This window comes from Dermochelys coriacea, chromosome 4 (assembly GCF_009764565.3).
Source record: "Dermochelys coriacea isolate rDerCor1 chromosome 4, rDerCor1.pri.v4, whole genome shotgun sequence".
In the NCBI taxonomy this organism is placed as follows: Eukaryota; Metazoa; Chordata; order Testudines; family Dermochelyidae; genus Dermochelys; species Dermochelys coriacea.
The window spans coordinates 141,777,099-141,796,974 of NC_050071.1; the positions used below are offsets into that span (position 1 = coordinate 141,777,099).

Genomic DNA, 19,876 nt, shown 5'->3' on the forward strand with positions numbered 1-19,876 from the left:
CCTACCCCCCAGGGTGTCCTTGGGAGTAAGGAATGTAGAGCTATGCCCTACCATATGCATTGGAAAAAAAACATCCTCTGTTGTGAGTATATTTTTAAACCATAGCAATTTGATTCGTGTGACTTTGTGAACAGCGCTTAATAGCTGACTAGTTAACTTACCACAGGAGTCCCTTCAGACTGCTTACCCCCTGCTTAGAAAAGAGCTTGACATGTGGTGTGTGTTTCACTCTGAGGCGTAGGAAAGGTGATGCCAGGAGAAGAAAATAATGGGGTTGAGAGAGTGCTGTGGTGGAGGGTTTGTTCAGCTGCCTTGGCACTGCGTCTCTGGAAGCTGAAGTGGGATTCCACAGGAAATGCCTACAGGTCATGACAGTTCAGACTTAATGACTCCAATTTAAAATAAAGGTCTAATTTGGCAGAAGCTGCCTGCCTACAGTGTTTTGCTTTAAGAAAAGGAGAACTTGTGGCACCTTGGAGACCAACAAATTTATTTGAGCATAAGCTTTCGTGAGCTACAGCTCACTTCATCGGATGCATTCGATGAAGTGAGCTGTAGCTCACGAAAGCTTACGCTCAAATAAATTTGTTGGTCTCTAAGGTGCCACAAGTACTCCTTTTCTTTTTGTGAATACAGACTAACATGGCTGCTACTCTGAAACAAGTGTTTTGCTTTGGCACTCTTTTCATCTTAAGGCTGGTGTCACCCTCCTGCTCCATACCACTTATCAATGTACAGTTTGAGTAGCCAGTTTCCCCTTTTTTCTACTCTGGTCTAAACGGGTAACTCTTCCCGCCCCATTTTAGTCAGGATAAAGTAGGAAAAGACATTGGTACTGTCTCAAAACTATTTCTCTGTTCTTCATCCTGATGCTCATTCTTATGTAGGACAAATATTGGCCGGTGTTTATAAAATGATAGTGCATTGCATTTTTCATCTGGGGATCTCAGAGCCTTTACACTGTTTCTCAGAATGTGTCTGAGGGACATATAGATTGAGTAAAATTTCCAGAAGCTCCCTGGTCACTTAGGAGTCAAGTACCATTTTCAAAAGTGACTTAAGCACTTTGTTGAAGTGCAGCTTCTAGGAGTAAATCTCTAGTTCCTTCCACAAGACAGCCCCTTCCTCTTCTATTAACACCCACCCCTGCATCATCTTCCAGACAGCATGTTTGACATTCATGTAGAGAGCCATGTACCAGTGCCACCCGAGGACCTTCCTTATCCTGTTTTTCATTGCTGCCTTTACCATTTTTCTCAAGGTGGGCTTGAATTACTTTAGACCAGTGGATGTTAGCGTTTGTTACCAAAGTCTACTCCATATAATTCCAGCCCTTGCCCCTAGAATCATAGAAAATTAGGGTTGGAAGGGACCTCAGGAGGTCATCTAGTCCAACCCCCTGCTCAAAGCAGGACAGCACTAACTAAATCATCCCAGCCAGGGCTTTGTCAAGCCAGGCCTTAAAAACCTCTAAGGAAGGAGATTCCACCACCTCCCTAGGTAACCCATTCCAGTGCTTCACCACCCTCCTAGTGAAATAGTGTTTCCTAATATCCAACCTAGACCTCCCCCACTGCAACTTGAGACCATCGCTTCCTGTTCTTGTCCCCTCACCCATCCCCATTCCCTTTTGCTTTTTGAAATAGGAGTCATAGAAGTAGTACCTTCAGGAGCTCAGAGTGGAGGGTTTCTGTTCTTTCTACTTTCATATTCCCCCAGTAAAAGCAGGGATGCATCATGTCCCGAACCTAAGGCAACTAAGCAAATTCATGCACAGACTGTGTCAGAATAGTGATACTAGCTAGCTTCCATCCTCCCCTCTCTAGGAGCTCAGTATTGGTTTGTGTCTCTTGACCTTCAGGATGCTTATTTTCATATAGCAATTCATCCAGTCCACAGAAAATATCTCCAGTTTACAGTGGGACACAACCGCCACTAATACCTTTCAGCCTGTCTGCAGTCCCAAGAGAGTTCACAAAAGGTTTTGTGGCAGTAGTGGAAGTCTGTGTGAGACAGCAAGGTATAACCATATACCCATTCTAGGACAACTGGCTTCTGAGAGAGAAATCCCCCATAGGGTGTATCCAGTGCCCTGTCCACACTCCTCAGCATATTCCATTTTTAGGACTGAGTGTGAATTACAAAGATAAGGTGGGTGAGGTCATATCTTTTATTGGACCAACTTCTGTTTGTGAGAGAGACAAGCTTTCGAGCTTACACAGAGCTCTTCTTCAGATCTGGGAAACCTACTCAGAGTATCACCTAAATATAAGGTGGAACAGATTGTTTAGCATAAGTAGTTAGCATTTCTAGGGACCATTCAAGGTGAAGTGGCCCGTTAACATCCCTCCAGTCATAGTTGGGAAAGGAAGCAAAGACGGGAAAAAGGCAGCTTGCGGGGAATTTAGTGAGTTATAGGTTGTTGTTATAAACCATAAATCCAGTGTCTCTGTTCAGGCCCTGATGTTTAGTGTCTAGCAAAATTATAAATTTAAACTCCCAGCCTCGTCTTTTGAAGGTATTGTGCAGGTTTCCTTTGAGGATGAGGATGGATAGGTCAGATTTAGAGTGTTTGCTTTGTGAAAAGTGTTCACCCAGAGGGGATAGGGCATTTTGTGCACTGGCTGAGGTACACTATGTGTTAGGATAGGAATGTGTAGAATCCATGTATCTTGAAAGGTGAGTTGTAGGGGGTGTTGATGATTGAAGCAGTGGTGATATGTCTGTAGGTTTTGCATCTTTTGTTCTGACAGGGTGTGGTTCTGCTTTGAGTTGGTGTGTCCTGGTCTGTGGGAAGCCTGCTTCTGATTGAGAAGTTGGGGGGTTGTTTGAAGGCTGGAAGAGGAGATCCAAGAAGGATTTCTTTCAGGATGTGGTCCCTATGGAGAGTGGGTTGTAATTGTTTAATGATACCCCATATGGGTTCCAGTGTGGGGTGGTAGGTGACAACTAGGGGTGTGCAGTCAAAAGGGGTTATATTTCCCTATTAAAGCAGGCTGTCTCGAGCTATTTGGGTCATCTCTCTTTTCTGTCCATAGAATGTATAGGGGCTCTTCTTGATTCCAAGCTGGAAGCAATCTCCATCTCGACAGGTTTCAGATCATCACATCCCCAATGTCCAATCTCAGGGAAAACTCTACAATAGCATCAAGAATCTCTGAGAGACAAAGTGAATGAGGTATCTTCTATTGGGCCAACTTGTGTTGGTGAAAGAGACAAGCTTTTGAGCTTACCCAGAGACCTACATTGCAAACATTAAACTATTCGGTCATGTGGCATCCTGAACTTTTGCCAGACTTTGCCTCTGCCTTCTCAGGAGCTGCCTGAGGTCTGTTTTCCAATCAACCAGACATCATAAGCACACTTATCTCGTGGTACGGACTACTCTATCATCTTTTCTGGACTGTTGGACGACGCACCAAGATTGTCTGCAAAGAAATATTCTGCACTCCTCCTTCCGCAGTGACCCTGATTACAGATGTTTCCATAGCGGATTGGGGGACCCAGCTAAAACACCTAGATTCAAAGCATATGGTTCTGGAAAGAATCCTCCCCCGCATATCCGTGTGCTGAAATTCTGGGTGATTTGAACTAGCCTCTGGAACGTTTCTACTGCTTCTGAAAGGAACCATAGTGGTGCATATCCTGACAGACAACACCTCTACAATCACAGGTTTCAGAGTAGCAGCCGTGTTAGTCTGTATTCTCAAAAAGAAAAGGAGTACTTGTGGCACCTTAGAGACTAACAAATTTATTAGAGCATAAGCTTTCGTGAGCTAGCTGAACCTCTACAATGTTTTATATTAACCGGCAAGTGGGTGCCCTTTCAGTTCCCTCTGTCAAGAACCAATCAAGCCGTCTTCATGGGAAAACTTCCATGGCTCTTCACCTATTGGGAACAAACAACAATTTGGTGCATTACCACAGCAGGCAGTACTCGGCCATTCATCTCAACCATTCATGAGGACTCAGTCACTGAAAGACTCCATGCTCAAACCTGTATTCCACAGATGGGGCTCCCCCATAATTTATCTGTTCACCACCACCAGGAGCAAATGTCCACTATTCTGTTCCACAGCAGGCACCAGTGCAGGCTTCTTCCAGGATGCCTTCCGAACCCCTGTGTCTCAACCATCTCTGTGCCTTTGCTCCCATTCCCTTGATACCCAGGATCATAAGGAAAATGTAGGATGTGGCCACAGTAGTACTCAGAGCCCCTTATTGGTCCAGATAGTATTGGTTCACAGACCTATTGCATCTGTCCACATAGCTACTGAGAGCTCTCACCGATCTGCTAGATATACGCTCTCAGAATCAAGGACAAATTATCCATCCAAACCCAACATCTTTACATCCGATAGGTTGGAAGTTTGAGCACTACAGACAGGGATTGCTCTGCACAGGTCCAAGAAAATTCTAATGTAGAGCAAGAAGCCCTCTTGAGACAAGATCAGTCTACAGTTCAAAGTGGAAAGGTTTTCCCATCTGTGCTTCATCACATGGTCTCATCCCTTTAAACCCTAGTCCCAGGATTTTGGACTACATCTTCTTAAGCTATCAGGCCTCACCATTAATTCTGTCAGGGTCCACTTAGATACAGTTCCACTGGTTTGAGAGTCCACTTCTGCCTGGGACTTTAAGGTAGTTCTTATGGGCCTCATGGAACTCCCCAGTGAACTCTTATCCAAGTACTCTCTACATCATTTAATTCTCAAAACCACTTTTGTGATGGCTGTCCCCTCTATAAGATTTAAACATCTTGTAGACTTTCAGGCCAGAAGGAACCATCATGATCATCTAGTCTGACCTCCTGCACATCGCAACTCACAGAACCTCACCCACCCACTCCTGTAATAGTCCCATAACCTCTGGCTAAGTTACTGAAGTCCTCAGATCATGGTTTAAAGACTTCAATTTACAGAGAATTAACCATTTACACTAGTTTAAACCTTCAAGTGAACGGTGCTCCATGCTGCAGAGGAAGCATCAGTAGCAGATACCCCTTCCACTCTTTTCCATAAGATAAGGTGTGCGGAGACCTCATCAGAACTTTCTTACCAAAGTGGTGTCTGATTTTCATTTAAAGCAAACCAGCAGCTTTGCTGTTCTCTTTCCCCAAACCACATTCACATCTGCGAAAAATCAACCTCCATACTTCGGATGTTTCCAGAGCCCTTCTTTATCAGTTAGACAGGAACAAGCCATTCAGGAAATTATCCCATTTATTTGTGGCATTGGAGAAGGCTGTGAAAGGTCAGGCCATCTCTTTCCGGATATTATCCAAGTGGATCACTCAGTGCATCACCATTTGTTACCAACTAACAGATATGCCCCTCTCCTCAGGTGGCATCAGGGCCCGCTCAGCTAGAGGTCATACAATTCTTCTACATGCCTAATAAATGTTCCTATATCAGAGTTCTGCAGGGCTCACATACAACTTAGTCCATGCCTTTACCAAGCATTATGCCCTGGATTTAGCAACTAGGCCAGATGCCAAATTCAGGAGAGCAGTTCTGCAATACTTATTTAGTTAGCTGTAGTAGGACTCCTCACACCTGTGTCCAGTTAATCTAGGAACAGCTAACTAGTTGGCATAAGTAGGATCCACATGGACAAAGACTCAAAAAAAGAAAGGTCATTTACATAATGGTAACTGTAGGTCTCCAACGTGTTTAACGCATGTGGACTTCACAGCTGCTCTCCATCTCATCACCTTCATTATCCAGCTCTCTGGGGTTTTGAATTAGCAATGAATCTAAGAGATGGTCAGGGCCACTCTACTTAGAGGCCCTTGGGTAAGGGGGCACGAGGACATGCAGGAGACAATCACAGCCCCAGTGGATAGTGTTGGTCAAAAGATTCCGATCTTGCATGCATGAAGTGCATGTGCACCATAAGAAGGATCCAAACCAACAAAATATCTCAAAGAACCACAGTTAATGTAAGGTAAATAGCAGGTCAAGTTGTAGAAATGTTTTTTGTAGGAACGTGGTGGAGTCCTGTGGGACTGAGCCTGGTAAAATGAGATGTTTTATCACTTCGATATACCATATAAATACTAAGCGGACTGCATTGGAGACGATGAACCTGCCTTGTTGATTTGTGCAGCACTGATTAAAACCATGTGTGCTTTGATCTCCCACCAAGAGACAAAGGACCATGGGGCAGCCATTAGCAGTAAAGAGGGGGATTAAGAAAATGCATAGCAGGGACACTAGGGATTACAGAACTACAGAGAAAAGAGCTATCATTTGTTTAATTTGGACAACCAGATTTGAAAAGCCTCACCACTACAGATTCAAGGAAGAAAGGAATTGACTATCAAGGAACCAGTGTGTGTGAAAACCAGAGAGTAAGCTTGCCACTTCATAAGCATTCGAGGCAAGAGACATAGGGAGCATTCTGCATGTCTGGAAGCAGATGAGGATGGCAGATTGTGTTACCAGAGGGAAGAGGACCAGGAGGAATTCTGCATAGCTAGAAGAATCCAATCCTTAGCAGGTCCTCAGCGTGGAATCTGCAGAAAATATCTCTGAAGATCCAGCTGGCTGAATGGAATGGAAAGTAGATGGAATGTACCTGGGGATGGCTGCTCAGCCCAACCCACAAGATGATCAGACTTGCCCAGAAAGAGATCTCCAACTGTCCAGTGAAGACAGACAATCGTTGTTTGGGATTCTGCACTAAGAATGAAAAGAATGTTTTCTGCAAGACACAGATGGACAATGGAATGGTGTGCTGTGTTCCAGGAGCCAGGATATGAGATGTGACTAAAATTGGGTAAGCTTTTAAAGATGATGGGCAAAGACCCACTGGCAATGATGAATATTGGTGCTAATGACACTACGTGGCAGGATACCTCACAGATAGTGGCTGACTTCCAAGAACTCAGACAGAAGGATGCTGAAGGAGAAGACTGTCCAAGAGCTCTTCTCTGAGATCCTTCCTGTCCCAGGAACAAAGGAAGACACAAAGCAGAAGATTCTGGATGTGAACTGCTGGCTAGGTAAGTGGTGTAAAATTAGAGGGGTCTGTTAGTCTCTAAGGTGCCACAAGTACTCCTCATTCTTTTTGCTGATACAGACTAACATGGCTACCATTCTAAAATTAGTTAAGTCATCAAGGGACATGATGAAATTATTTACTTGCTTATACACCAATGCTAGAAGCCTGGGTAATAAACAAGAGGAAATGGAATTGCTCATTTATGCACATCTATTCAGCCTAGTTGTTATTACTGAAACTTGGTGTGAAGGTTTTGTGTGATTTGAGTTGTAAAAATCAATTATTTTAACCTGCTTATGGGCAAAGGGAGAGAGGGAGTAGCACCCTGTCAAATATGACTTTGCCTATTTCCAAATCATTGGCGCTTGAAAGCAAATGATCTTGAATACTCATAGACCAATGTTCTAAAATTACTACAGCGGACACACTCTCTCCTGGTGTCCTAAGTCCAATTCCTTTTCTCTCTAATATGTCACTTTGAAATTCTAATATTCCAGCAAAATAGCACAAATGTCCCAGAAGATATTTTAGTATGACATCGGGTTTAAATGGGAAGTTCTTAGACCCTTTCCATTATTGCTTATATCGCATCTGAAATACAAGGCAATTTGTAAGAAGACAGGGTTCCTGCCTGAGAAGTGATTGCGAAGAAGGAACTAAACAAGTTATTTGCAAAGTTAAATAATTATCTGTGAATGAATCAGGGGCAAAAGCAAGATCATTTTGCCCTAAACTTGCAATGCTTGAGCTGTATCAACTTCAGCGGATCTTTTGCTAAGGCATTTTAAATGCCATTGTGTGATTTTTGTGAGCTGTTGCTCAAGAATACAGGGTATTTAGGGTTTATTAACAGATAACATATTTCTGGTCTAACATGGTATCTTCTGTAACCCCTTATATTTTAATGGTATTTGAATTGTACTAAAATGAACAATGAGTTTATAAAATTCATTATAGTCTTTTGTGGTATTAGCAAAAGTCATGGGAAATTACTTTCTCAAGTGTGAGCTTTTATTTAAATTTCGTATGTTAAAACAGGACAATCTTTTTTTAACCTTTAGCGGTGTACAGTATGTTTGTGCAGTGTCCAGCATGATGACAGATCATCCTGGTTTGGCATCCATTAATCCGACATGCACCTTACTTTAAAAACGTAAGCCACACCTGACACATCTCCTTGCCTTTACAGCTTGTGCAGATTATTATAAATACGACCCATTTGGAGAAATCCTGCAAGTTCCTAGAAGAATTCATAACCAATATCACCAACGTACTCCCGGAGACTGTCCATACTACCAAACTCTATGGCACTACCACCTTCAAGGTGAGAAAACCATAGTAACCTAGAGGTGTTTTGTGGATTATGTCTGACTGTAGATATACCATTCGTGAGTTGTGCATGGTCCACAAATAAACTTGTGCTGTGACATGTGTTTGGAAACTTCCACACGAATCTTTTTACATATTTTATAAAGTCTATGCAATCCTTTCAATATGTGTTGTTTTTCAAATTATTTTAATACTACTTTCTTTAAAAACAAAAAAAAACATTGTCAGCAATTTAGTGTTTATCATCAACCCTACAGTAACAAAGCAGCAAGGAAAACCGTAACAAATGAGTCACCACCAGATTAGTCACATATATAATGTTCCAAAAGGTAGGGTAGAGTTTCTCCTCAGTTTGTGCTCCCAGTGCATGTAACCTATACAAATTCCTTTTTGCTATAGGATTCTAAAGCTGCAAAACTAAATCATCAATAAGTGTCTGCCACTACTAAGGCATTTTACCATCCCCTAGTGCCCCTAGCACACAGTCCCTCATATAAGCAAATGGTAGGAAGTATACTACCTCACCAAAACTACATGGAAGGGTAAGCTTTTGAGAACACAAATGACAGGGAAGTGAATTTTTCCCAAAGAGCAAAGCTGCCCAAGCCTGGGCTTTCTCTGTGAAATGGTGAACTAATATCGATGGGGTAGTAGTACAGGGAAGACACAACATGCATGATGCTGGAAAAACATCATTTCCTGTTTTTTCATTTATACAGTAAAGCAGCAGCAGTCTGGAGGACACTGCTGGGTTTGGCTCTCTTTCAGTACATCAGCCGTGGACGCAACCATCCACCGAATTTCAAGCCAACATTCTCTTAGATACCAGCTTTCTGCGTTTGTTCTTGAGAGCAGTTGTTTGCTTGATGGCTCTCTTGGCCATAAGTTTACATAGTTGTAAATTTTAGGCTATAAGAAGACTGTAACCATAATAGAAATCATAGAAATGTCAGGCTGAAAGGGGCCCTGGGAAGTCATCGAGTCCAGCTGCCTCCACTGAGGCAGGACCAAATAAACCTCGACAATCCCTGACAGGTGTTTGTCCAACCTGTTCTTAAAAACCTCCAACTATGGGGATTCCACAACCTCTTAATTACCCTTAGAGTAGTTAGAAAGTTTTTTCCAATATTTTATCTAAATCTCTCCTGCTTCAGATTAAGCCCATGACTTCTTGCCCTACCTTCAGTGGACATGGAGAACAATTGATCACAGTCCTCTAGATGGATTAACTAGCGTGCATACCTATCTTGGTGGTATCTGAGATGTTTACAGAACTATATACACCAATATGAATGATCTGACAAAAAATGAGGTTTCTTCTTTTCCATGATCCAGAGACAGGTAGCATGTCCTGTAACTTATTTGTTCTTATCCTTCTGTTTGTCTCAGTGGTGTCTGGCAGAGTCCCTGTCCCTCTCACCCCCTCCTGGCCTTGCCCTTCAGCACAGCTCCATCTGCTTCCCCTGCACCAGCATAAGTGCCAGCATGGTATCTCAACACTTCCATTTTAGGAAGAAGAATCCACTGCAGAGATTTCAAAGCTGGCAGGGATTTAGCCACACGACTCCCGTTCTTTTTAATGGGAGTTGTGTGGCTAAATCACGTATTTGCCCTTGAAAATCTGAACCCAAAACTCCAGTGCAATGGAATTGTATAAACGGATAATCACAGGGCGTGAGTGAGCACTTAAATATTCAGTAGGGGCGGGAGGGTCTAGCCACCGTGAGAATGTGTGTTGAACATGTTTAAAATTTTATACTGTAGAAAATCTTTTAACCAGTTCTCATCCAGACCAATATTCAATATAAATACCATAGGTTCTGCTAATGCATTTCTCTGCATGGCTGTCCATGGACAACCTCTTGCTTAGGTGCAGGTAATAACTAGAAGGACTACGTGGTGTATTCAGAAATTACTATTTTTCTGTGACTTTAAGAGGCCAAAATCAAGCCCACAATACTGCTTTGACTTGCAAGTAAAATAGCATTGTTAACTCGTTAGAAAAAGGAACAGAGCTGCTAATGGAAGAATGCAAAAGCATTATCAGTTAGACTGGTATAAAAAAGGAAGATCTCCTACACAGCATGTAGGACAAAAAAGGTAAGCTAATGAAGCACAAACCATGACTACAAAAAGAGGAGGACAACTTGTGGCACCTTAGAGACTAACAAATTTATTTGAGCATAAGCTTTCATGAGCTACAGCTCACTTCATCGGATGCATTCAGTGGAAAATACAGTGGGGAGATTTATATACACAGAGAACATGAAACAGTGGGTGTTACCATACACACTGTAATGAGAGTGATCAGGTAAGATGAGCTATTACCAACAGGAGATCGGGGAGGGGGAAGAGGGGACCTTTTGTAGTGATAATCAAGGTGAGCCATTTCCAACAGTTCTTACAACTACAGTACCCACCTGCTGAAGTGAAGAAACAGATTGACAGAGCCAGAAGAGTACCCAGAAGTCACCTACTACAGGACAGGCCCAACAAAGAAAATAACAGAACACCACTAGCCATCACCTTCAGCCCCCAACTAAAACCTCTCCAACGCATCATCAAGGATCTACAACCTATCCTGAAGGACGACCCATCATTCTCACAGATCTTGGGAGACAGGCCAGTCCTTGCTTACAGACAGCCCCCCCCCCAACCTGAAGCAAATACTCACCAGCAACCACACACCAGACAACAGAACCACTAACCCAGGAACCTATCCTTGCAACAAAGCCCGTTGCCAACTGTGTCCATATATCTATTCAGGGGACACCATCATAAGGCCTAATCATATCAGCCACACCATCAGAGGCTCGTTCACCTGCGCATCTACCAATGTGATATATGCCATCATGTGCCAGCAATGCCCCTCTGCCATGTACATTGGTCAAACTGGACAGTCTCTACGTAAAAGAATAAATGGACACAAATCAGACGTCAAGAATTATAACATTCAAAAAACAGTTGGCAAACACTTCAATCTCTTTGGTCACTCGATTACAGACCTAAAAGTGGCAATTCTTCAACAAAAAAACTTCAGAAATAGACTCCAACGAGAGACTGCTGAATTGGAATTAATTTGCAAACTGGATATAATTAACTTAGGCTTGAATAAAAACTGGGAGTGGATGGGTCATTACACAAAGTAAAACTATTTCTCCTTGTTTATTCCCCCTCCCACCTCCCTTCCTCAAACTTTCTTGTCAACTGCTGGAAGTGGCCCACCTTGATTATCGCTACAAAAGTTTTTTTCCCCGCGACTTTTCTCCTGGTAAAGCTCACCTTACCTGATCACTCTCGTTACAGTGTGTATGGTAACACCCATTGTTTCATGTTCTCTGTGTATATAAATCTCCCCACTGTATTTTCCACTGAATGCATCCGATGAAGTGAGCTGTAGCTCACGAAAGCTTATGCTCCAATAAATTTGTTAGTCTCTAAGGTGCCACAAGTACTCCTTTTTTTTTTTTTTTTTTTTTGGATACAGACTAACACGGCTGCTACTCTGAAACTATGACTGCGACACCACATCTTGTGTTACCTTACTAATGTGGAGTGTGTTGAATTGGTGCACGGTACTGCATGCTCTGTACACTAAGTGGGCCGATTTCATTCCCATCCCATTTTAAGGAGTCTTCTCTTGTTTCCAGGATGCCCGCCATGCTGCAGAGGAAGAGATTTACACTAATCTGAACCAGAAGATAGACCAGTTTTTGCAGCTGGCAGATTATGACTGGATGGCTGCTGAACCAGGCAACAAAGCCAGCGATTACCTGGTAGATCTCATTGCTTTCCTGCGCAGCACCTTTGCTGTGTTCACACACCTACCTGTAAGTGACAATGGTCTCTTTCTTTGAAAACTGGGTATGCATGGGGGTTCTAAGACCACTGTAGAACTTTGGGCTGTTAGAAGTTTAGTGTACATGATGATGTTGTGCTGTTGTCATGACCAGAACTGATTTTTCAAGTAAGGCATTTCAAGAGCTATCGGAAGGCAGGCTCCCTCAAAACCACTCCTTAAAGTCTGAGAGAAAAGTATAGAACTGTTGATTTAATAAAAAAATACAATAAGGGGTATAATTAACGAGATACTCAGTTTAAATTTGATTTTAAATAACGGGGGTATAGTTTTACTTTAATCAGTGTTAAGTGACTATTTTAGAAAAGGTACCACGTTTGAGAATATATTTTGCCTTTGAGTTTTTCAGTTGCACATTTTGTAACAATGTGCTCATAATGTCACCAGTTCAAAATAGAGCTCTGCATCATATAGCAGAGAGTAGCTTTTTCTCTGTTTACAATACACCTGCATTTTCTTATTTCTAGAAAAATCATCCCATTATCCATTGAATTGTGGTGTTGACCTGGTAGAGTATAATATCCTATTTAGTAAAGTAAACTTAATAATCAGGCATTTTCACTTATCCACACAGAGCTCCTTTTTTGTTAAAATTTATTTTGAGTCCTATGGATTTGTCCCTGTTAATATTTTCCATCAGTAGAACTTTTGAAATGTCAAAACCATTGAAAAATGTATTTCTATTACATGTGATTACATCTTTTCACTCTTTCATTTTACTACTTATCATTCACTCTGGTAGCTGCCCAACTCAGTGGCATCTGGGCACATAGTTTGTTAAATTTCATCAACCGTTATATAGACTAAAAAGGCTGACCCTTAAGCATTTGTAGTTCTCTCTGTCTTAGCTTCATTCTGCTTGTTCATCTCTCTGACTGAACTACTACAAAGGTTTTAAACCATTCGTCAGTGTCATTTAGCCAATATGAAAGCCAAACCCTCAGCGGTACCTTTTTGAAATCCCGCGCCTTCAGCATCTTGGATCCCATAAGGGTCCTTGTTTTGGTGTCTAGAAGATTTGACAGCTGGAAGAGAATTAGTTCTGATTCTTAGGGATGGAGAAACAGACAGAGGCATGGTGAGAAGGATTTGTTCCAGTTAAGCAGATTTGAAGACACCACTGTGAATGAGGTGAGAAGAGGGAATGTTAAGCATCGCAAGTAACTTTCGGGGGAGAGATTGGGCTGTGGTGGAGAGAGATTGGAGAGTTTTCACCCATCTCTTCCTTTTGGGTCACCTTTTTTCAAAATGACTCCATCCCATATTGCAGCGCAGATAGAGAAGTGACAAGTCAGTGGCCAGACAGGAACTCGTATCAGAACCAGGCTTAGAATTTGGGGATTGCTGGCTCCCATTTGGATTCTTTAACTACTAGATGTCTTCTTACTAGGGATCTGGATAGAAGTACAATGACCTCTATCATGGGTTGTCATCAGGTTTTTTATGTGGACCTTCAGACCCATAGCACATACCTCTACTGCTTGAACTAGCGGAGTAATTCAGTTAGCTGGTAGCAATAGTAAGGTTTTGCTAGGTAGAGATGGTACAGTAAAAAGTAAGAAGAATTCATACTTTCTCAGTTTATTCTGGATGCTTTATTAGTGTTTTTAATGCCTGAGCACCTGGGGTGATAGGAGAGGCATGTTTTTGTAGGAATCCAAATGAATATTTATTTGGGAAAATAAATAAGTGCCCACAAAATCATTGCAACATATCCCTTCTCCTTCAACCCTTTCTCACACACACACACACACACACACACACACACACACACACACACACACACACATATCCCTTCTCCTTCAACCCTTTCTCACACACACACACACACACACACACACACACACACACACACACACACACACACACACACACACACACACACACACACACACACCCATCAGTAAGGAGAGAAACTCCCTCTTTGTTCATCATCAGCTTCTGTGTTGTCTTGCTGTAGACCTGACTGACAGGGTGTCTTTTCACTGGAGCATTAAGCATGGCTAACATGGGGCTGCAAAGAAGGAAAGACATGCCCGCAGTGATTTATGAGATGGACCTGGAGTGATTTATCTTCCTTAAAACTTCAACATTTCCTTTTCAAATTAATCAAAATTGTTTTGGGAATAGGGAAGGCATCTGCTTACTCCAAAAAAAGATTGAGGCGGGCAGAAGCAACCTCTCTATCAATCTAATATATGTAAAACTACCCAGCTGCTCAAAAAGTCACTCTGCTTTTCCTAACAGTGAGGATGCCAGGTAACAAGTTAACAATATTGAGCCAGCACGTATATAGCACCTTATCCTCAAAGCAAAAAAACAAAAACGAATCCTCACAACTGTCCTGTGGAGGTGTGGGAGATAGTTAATCAGATCTAAAAGTGTGATTTGTAATGCTGCAGATCTGACTTAATTTGTTTGTACAGGGAGTTGGGGGTGGAATTTTTGATATTTCAAAGCTATGATCTTTACAAGAACAGTGTGACTGTGCCTTCATTCTAAGTTGCTCAAGGGTTCCTCTGTAACTTGTAGCCAATGTTAAAGACAGGGAGAATTGTGATATTGTATATATCCTGGTTTTGTTTTTTTAAAATGCTTTACTTAAAGTATATTGACTCCATTGTTAGCCTTGGTCTCTTTTCTCTCCCATTCTTGATGGGTTTTCCTTATTGATCCCATAATTTTGCTTTGTTTCTAAGGGCTTGGCTACACTTGCGAGTTAGAGGGCATTAAAGCAGCCCCGGACGCCCTAGCTCACTACCCGTCCACATTGGCAAAGGCTCTGACTCCACGGCTAGAGCGCTCCTGGTACTCCATCTTGGTGAGAAGATTAACGCTTGGTGCACCTTGGTTAAAACGCCCCAGCCTCAGTGTGAATGAGGTGTTGCATTACTGCGCTCTGATCAGCCTCCAGAAACTTCCCATAATCCCCTTAAGTCAAGTGGCTTCTCATTGTTTTGAACTTGCTGTAGGAATGCGAATATGTCCTTTGAAAGCTCCGTTTCTCACATCTGGCTGCTTATCTGCTCCGAGACAAAGCAACCATTACTGTGGAATGCTGTGTGGGAGAGGGAGATGGGAGTTTTCTGCAGTCTGAACTTATGAGACAGAACGCTGACATGCTCTCAGCCCCTCAAAAACCCACATACACACAACATACTCCCTGTCACACTTCACCCCACCCCACCCCACCCTCCATTTGAAAAGCATGTTGCAGCCACTTGAATGCAGGGATAGCTACCACAATGCACTGCTCTCTGTGGCTGTTGCAAGAGCTGCTAATGTGCCACGCCAGTGCACTTGTAGCTGTCAGTGTGGACAGATTGCAGCGCTTTCCCTACCGCGCTCTACGAAGGCTGGTTTAACTCAAAGCGCTCTACATCTGCAAGTGTAGCCATGCCCTAAGTGTGTTGTTTTTTGTTTTCAAGTAAAACATCAGCCATTATGCACAAAAGAAATCCCAAGTCTAAGAGTATAAAAGCAGTATGTAGAAGCAATACAAAAGCGGTATGTACTTTGTAGAAGAATATGGATGGAAGAGAAAACAACTAAACAAAAAAGATGAATTATAGGTATATATGAGAGTATTGCTAAGGAATAATAGAGCCTTTCACCTCTAGCTTGCTGGTTTGAATCCGGCCCAAGTCATTACTGACAGAATATTACTACCATGGGATGAGTGTTGGTGCATTGTGTGAAGAGAGTTTGCAGTCTCAATTTCCCCCCCAAAATTACCACAATGGTTGCACACTATTAGCTGCTTAATAAGAGAAGTAAAATATTGAGTGGTCCATGGAGAGTGAACTTTCTTCTTACTGATAGAAATGGCCCTGCAAAACAGGGTTGAGACATGTTGAGGGAAGAGCCCCTTTTTCCTGGTCATCTTGCTCCTGTTCTGTGGTTACTTTGTTTCCCAGGGTTGTTGATCAGGCACCTTTCACAGTTCTTGAATTCACACAATTAAAAACATCACAAATATTCTCCACCAATTTTTTTAACTTTTCAAATTCACTAGAAGAAAAGTCAACATTAGTCTCTGGAAATGACTAATAGCAAGAGACAGGTTAAACGGTAAGCATTAAAGTACCCTTGAAAATGTTCATGAAAATTTACCAGCCCACACTCAAAGCAACTTGCCTGCCTTTCATCATGATGACCCTAAATAAAAGTTTGTAATGTTTTGCTCGCTGATCAAAGAAACTCGCCCATGGCATGTAGAATTTTCCCAAGGCTACACAAAAGTTACATAAAAAGGACCAGACCTAAAGTATAACCCTGAGACGAAGCCCTGGTCCTGCAAAGACCTATTCACTTGCTTAACTTTATGCATGTGAGTAGTTCCATTGTCTTAAATTGGACTGTTCCTGTGTATCGAAGTCTCTGCAGAGTCAGGGCTCTAAGCATCCAGCAGATCAGATCTAGTTGCAGAACCCGAGTGCCTCAGGTCAACATTTCTGCTGAAAAAATTAAAGTGGTAACTCTGAACAGTCCGCAGGGTAAATCTTGGTCTGAGAGCTGGGCTTTGGTCATGTAAATCTGATTTGAATCCACAAGTGACCCTAAACTTTCACAATAGTTGTAAGGTAAAAATTTTAATATTGACCCAAAGTATTACAAATTAGTAGAACTTAAAAAGAACTTTGAATGTCTCCTTTGTTCTCATACATTCAAATGGGAGTTGTATTTTCCAGTTTCAACTCCACAGTGTCAGCTTGGACTTCGTCGGGGATGATGGGAGGGAAGTGTCTATTGTAGTTTCTACTGAGTCATCTATCATGATTGGGAGAGACCGAAACAATAGCAGGTATTTCTAAGAAAAATGGAAATTTCCTTAAATGCTCAATTCCCTGGATTCTGTTAGTTTTTTTGCTCTCATCCTTTGACATCACTTTGGCTTTAGATATGGATTTTTAGAGCACGGATTAGTGTATTGATGGCTAGGATGGACAGGGCTGCTTAGGGAAGGACATATTTGCATTTCTTCCTAACTTTCTGCTAGTTTGGGAAGATGGCAAATGCAGCAGTGCAAATTGGAGCCAGGACCCAGCAGCATGTCTCTAGCACATGTTGCAGGTTGAAGAGTTCGTAGTTAAGCCATCCAGACTCTGGCACATAACACCACAGCACAGAACTTCCATGGTGGTTTATAGCCACAATTTTAAAAATGGTCTGCTAAATGCACTAAACATCTCAAAACAAATAATATGTTATTGGAAATAAATGCACATCTAACATTTGGCCCTTAAGCTCTTTCCTTTCTGAATTAGCAAGTGCGAGTTAGTTACGATATGCCGCCTGCCTCACTGTTGGTAAGGTAGCACACTCTCCTTCTGTAAAAGTTTAAAAAAAATGCTTTGCTTAAAAAAAAAAAAAGTGGCTTCCCTGCTCTTTAGGGAGCAAAGGGCCACAGTTTAAATAGATTAATATTTTGTGCAAAACGCTTTAAAGAGAATGAATGAAAAAGCCTTTTGTCCACGATGGCTGATTGTTGTTTTTATTTCTTGTTAGACAAGCTAATGTAAATCACATTGACAAGGCTACTCCAAACACACTGATTTGTTGACTTTAAGCCTTTCAAAGATGGAGGGTTGTGTCAACACCTACAATGAGCTGTCAGGTTAACAAAGCAAGGATGTTTTTTTGCTGGGGGCGGGGAGGGGAGTTGGGGAAAGGGGGGTGTGTTTTGTTTTTATTTTAAGTTTCCTTTAATCCTCTGTTAGTCTTGTATCTTGATAACCTCCTTTGGAAGGTAATCGGCTGAGGCCAAGAGGTGACACTGACCTGGGAAAGGGAAGTAATCTTTCAGCAATCCTACAACTGTAACCTCTCTAGTCTCAAGCAATTCAGCATGAACTCTTTGCACGGGGAGTCTTTTCCTGTGTGTTTATTTTTGCCAGATGGCGAACACAGATTTCAGCTGTAACTGTGTAAACTGTATGGATTCTTTGCTTGGGATGCTTTGTCCAGTGCCCCATTAGCTGTATCGACATCTCTTTGCAGTTGCAAATAAATGCAGTGATTCTGGCAGTTCTCATGTTTTGTAGAGAGAACTTTAAAAGAGAGGTAGATTTTTCTTATAAAGAAAATGGTTTCCTATGTTGCTTTAGTAGATGAAATATTGCCTCCATAACATATTGAAAGAAGGAAAACAGTGCATGGAAGTAAATTCAGGACAAATCTGAGATTTATTGTAGGCATAGCCTTGACTGTTTTGGTCAAGATGCTCATCTTACAGTGTCCTGGTGGAAAATATCTGGCATGAAAACAGAATATAAGCACTAAAAACTTCATTATATTGTAGCTTTATACTGAGATAAGATAATTTAAATGTGTGTGCAGCTGTTTAATATGCTGTCAAGTTTTTGAAGTGACAGCTTTAGTGAGAGTCTTGTTTAAAGGAAACAAGAAACATCTCCTTTGTTGTAGGAGATGATCACGGTACTCCTGAACTGCTCCCACCTCACTACATTTCACACTGTTCCTTTGCTCTCTGATGCATTTGATTTAAATTCCCTGTGTTGTCCTCTGTAGGGGGATGTAGATGTCCATTCTACAATGTCGGTGAGTATGACTGTGTGTTGTATGCATTCAGTATGTTCTGCTCGCAGTTCAAATATTAGAGGGTTATTTGAACCAGAAAAGGTCTGTATTCTGGGAGGGATGAAGATAAGTAGAAAAACAACCAAAATCTTAATGTTTCAGAGTAGACGTTTAACCCTTTCGCTGCTGCCAGAATGTACACTTTTTCCTCCATTTATTAATAGAAAGTGAATAAATAGAGTGTGTAGGAGCACAGTGAAGAAACAGGTTTCCTGACATATAAGGTGCTCTCGGTTCAATAAGTGTAGCATTGACACAGCATCTTTTTAGAAAGAATACTCTAGAGTGAGCTATCACCCATAAACCTAGTCTGCCAGGATCCCTTACCTGCTTCAGAGGCTGCAGTAGCCCTTCTAGCCATGGTAGACTGGCTAGGACTTCCTCCCAAACCCATTAGCACTGCTCAGAGACCAAGGACCAAGCTTTGTCTTGAGCTGATATCCGCAGTATGACAGGCAGAGGCAGCGAGTATACTGGCACCAAGTGGCAAGGTTGCAGCAACCTTACGAAAGATGAACGCTTCCCAAATCGTTTAACTAATGATGAAGATCTACATTTAAATGGTGCCTTTTATTCCAGTACATCATAAATAATATATACATTATGTATATAGTGCTATTCAAATGCAGTCACCTCTTGGGTACACTTCTTGTCTGCTACCCCCTTCTCAGTAATGGGGAGAGGGATCATTTAGCCAAATAAACTGGGGCAAATTCCTATGAAGAAAAGTACCATGGGGTCTTTAATCTACACTTAGCAGACTTGGCCTTTGTTTTTAATATCTTATTTGAGAAACCCTCTCCCACGTATGCTGTAATCTGCATGTTTCTCAGTATGTGTCTACCTTGCACAGCTGACCCTGCTGGGTTTTGAACCTGTGGTTCCACAGAGTCTAGATATTCCCAGCCTGATGCTTTAGACCACTAAGCCTTCTCCTCTGGTTATCATGCTGGAATATTTTCTCAATGAGTAGTGCAGGCTCCTCTTGATGTTACTATCATGCTATTTGGATTAGCGCAAAGAAAGCAAAGCTGACCTCCAGGACCTGCATTCTGGTTCAATGAATGCCTCTAATTGTTGTCA

General features: G+C 41.9%; 1 protein-coding gene across 7 annotated transcripts in view; it reads left to right on the forward strand.

Annotated features, from left to right (window-relative positions):
* EXOC6B (exocyst complex component 6B) overlaps nt 1–19,876 on the forward strand; it is a 456,300-nt gene that overhangs the window by 281,910 nt on the left and 154,514 nt on the right. For 4 of the 7 annotated variants that reach the window (XM_038398631.2, XM_038398630.2, XM_038398635.2 and 1 more), the window contains exons 17-18: nt 8,195–8,329; nt 11,985–12,164. In XM_038398631.2, coding sequence (XP_038254559.1) covers nt 8,195–8,329; nt 11,985–12,164 — 315 coding nt within the window. Of the gene's footprint in view, nt 1–8,194; nt 8,330–11,984; nt 12,165–18,724; nt 18,755–19,876 lie in introns of all 7 variants that reach the window. The other 3 variants (XM_043512818.1, XM_043512821.1, XM_043512819.1) reach the window with 1 other exon arrangement.